A 3080-nucleotide genomic window follows, 5' to 3' on the forward strand; every position below is an offset into this window, starting at 1 on the left:
ATAACATGCAAGCTAATGTAAAAAGTTGATACTAAAGAGTTGCCAAAAAAGGACAGAAACATTCTTTTGTTAAATGGATTAAAAAGGAAAAAAAAAAACAAATTGAAATAGAGAGAGTAAATATTTATATGAATATAAATCATATTGTTAAGAGAAAAAATGAAATATTAAAATTAAATTATTCTTTTTTAGACAAAAAACAAAAACGCCACATAAAATGGGACGAGTAAAAAAACCTTTATACTATTAGTCTACCAGATCAGGGGCGGAATTGTAGGGGTGCAAGGGGTGTCAATCGAACCCCTTCGTCGGAAAATTACACTATATATATGGGGTTAATTTTTTTATTCATGTATAAATATTAATGTTGCATCCCCTTAACATATTGGAGAATTCAGCCTAGCGACTGAGGTGCCTATTATTGAGCCCATGGTTGTGGGTTCGATTCTTTGTAACAATACTTTTTAACCCTTTTTCATCCAGTCCTTTTTTCTTGAACCCCCTTATCAAATGTTCTGGCTCCGCTCCTGTACCAGATTATCTATATACGTATAACAGAACAAAGAAGCAAATTTTTATTTCTCATTGAAATAAATTTGTCACACTTCTAATTAATGCGTGAGAACCTGGATACAGCATGGCAATGGATTGGACATACATAATCCTAGTAGTGGTAATTGATAACAGCTGACAGTGAGTTTGTCCCTATAATACGTGTGCCAATATTATCAACATTAGTAAAACCATATAGTACGTAGCAAATTATCCACGAATTGCCCACGCTTTCACCTTTTTATGACACATCATATATACTCCCCTATATTTTTCTTCCCTTAAATACCAAACTTGACATTCTCCAAATTCCACCTGTGAAAGGCTCCCCTTCTTATTGATCCCCATCCCACCCCCACGCCACATCTTAATCCATAGGTACATATAGTCACATTGAAATATACATATATACACACACATATATATATGGCTGACTCTCAAAATCCTAATAATTCCAGCCAAATAAATCAACCTGTTCAACCTAGTGAAAGTTCTAAAACACCAGTTTGCCCTATTCCTCCACCACTGCCTGCAGAGACTCATATTCAAACAACTAGTACACCTTATAAACCTAATCCATTATCAAACATTGGAATATTAGAAAACACAAAATCTCCAAAAACCGTTCAACTACAAAATAATATACCACCAACTGTAACCACCACCACCATGAGTTCCACATCATCGTCGGGTGGTTCACCAAGCCGCCCTTCAAGTGGAAAACATGCCGTATTCCGAGGAATACGCAGTAGAAGTGGGAAATGGGTGTCTGAAATTAGAGAACCACGTAAGACTACAAGAATATGGTTAGGAACTTACCCTACACCTGAAATGGCTGCTGCTGCATACGATGTCGCAGCATTGGCTTTAAAAGGTGGAGATGCTGTCATAAATTTCCCCGGTAACATTAATTTGTATCCTTCACTTCCTCCTTCGCCATCATCGGCAAATATAAGAAAAGCAGCTGCCAGCGCTGCGTTGCTGATGAAGATAGAAACTGGAGAAAACACAGTCGGGACTCAGCCAGGTAATATGCAGCTTTTTGCAATTAGTATATTATAACTCGGTACTTTCCAATGGAGATATAGCCATGTGCAAACTATTTAGCAAATTGAAATTTGCAGATAATGAATTTTAGTATTTGCAAATATTAATGGTTTGACATCAGAAATACTGATGAAATCCTCGACATGATAGAAGGACTTCGTCTTTCTTCTCCTTCCTGAAATGAAATAAGAGAAATTTAGGTGTCCAGCATAAAAATTGGTGGAAAAAACTTTATTGAAAAGTATTTTGAGTGAAACGATGATTTCTATTAAAAAATTCTGAACTTCTTTTTCACGTTAAAATTCATGTACATACATAACTATAACTTACAAATATATTTTTTTCATATATTTTCCAGCCAAATGCATGCTACGAATTCCCAAATAGGTCAACCCTCATATTAATTGGGATAAAGGGAGTATGATACTAAGAACATCTTTGAGATTGAATTTATCTAGTTTAAATTCTAAATTTGTGTCCGCAGATAATAATGATCAATCTTTAGGACAGTAATATTTTCATGCTTCAAAGCTTTCTTTCAATTTTGTCATTCTATTTTTTTTTTTTCTGACAGGTGTTGATGATCAATCTTCGGGAAGTGCACAAATGTTGGCAACTACGGATGAATACATCGACGAGGAGGCATTATTTGATATGCCTAATTTGCTGGTTGACATGGCAGAGGGAATGATGGTGAGCCCGCCAAGAATGAACTCATCGCGGTCAGATGATTCACCGGGAAATTCTGATGCAGAAAGTCTTTGGAGCTATTAAGCAAATCCAGGCATTTTCAAAAAAAAATAAAAAATCCATGGATTAATTTTCTTACAACTCATTTGAGATAGCATAGATAGACCATAAAATCACTCAAAAGAAAAGACTTTTCTGTGTGAAAAAGGGAATTTCGGATAAGGTAAAATTCGAAAAATTAAGTAAATTACGAAGGTTAATCTAGGGTTTTTGTTTGTGAGTAAATGGAGTAGTTTTTTGTCCTCCAAATTCTTTGTATTTGAGGTATCGATTCAATCGATCGATCATGTTATGAGAAATTTAAAGATCGTATTGTAAAATTTTCTGCAGAAACTTTTTGTTTCCCTTGCAACTGTTAACATCTGCATCCGTTAATTAATTTCCTGTTCTGTTGACTTATTGTCGCAAACAATAAAGGGCGGTCAATTTATGTTCTATATATAAAAAATTATACTAAATATATAAGTAAGAAGTTTTATTTTATATATATATATATTAAAATTTAAATATGCTTAACGAAATTCTTGATTCTGCTACCGCGACCTTGTTGTTCCATTCTAAACATCTCCATAGAGTAAAGGTACGAAGATGTGGCAAATAGGTATTAGGTCAACTTTTTGAACGAAGAATGAAAAAGCCTCTGGAAATGATAATGCTTGTAAAGTCTTCCCCCAAGTATCTTTTCTTTTTACACTTTTCTTCGCTTTTCTTCTTTCTTCTTTTGGAGTTTT

General features: G+C 34.4%; 1 protein-coding gene across 1 annotated transcript; it reads left to right on the forward strand.

Annotated features, from left to right (window-relative positions):
- The first annotated feature begins 839 nt into the window (after positions 1–839).
- On the forward strand, positions 840–2682 carry LOC132634973 (ethylene-responsive transcription factor ERF027-like). The gene is made up of 2 exons (XM_060351167.1): positions 840–1579; positions 2174–2682. The coding sequence occupies exons 1-2, from the start codon at positions 979–981 to the stop codon at positions 2371–2373; spliced, it is 801 nt and encodes a 266-aa protein (XP_060207150.1). The 5' UTR covers positions 840–978; the 3' UTR covers positions 2374–2682.
- The last annotated feature ends 398 nt before the right edge of the window (positions 2683–3080 follow it).

Source organism: Lycium barbarum, chromosome 4 (genome assembly GCF_019175385.1).
Source record: "Lycium barbarum isolate Lr01 chromosome 4, ASM1917538v2, whole genome shotgun sequence".
NCBI classification, from domain to species: Eukaryota; Viridiplantae; Streptophyta; class Magnoliopsida; order Solanales; family Solanaceae; genus Lycium; species Lycium barbarum.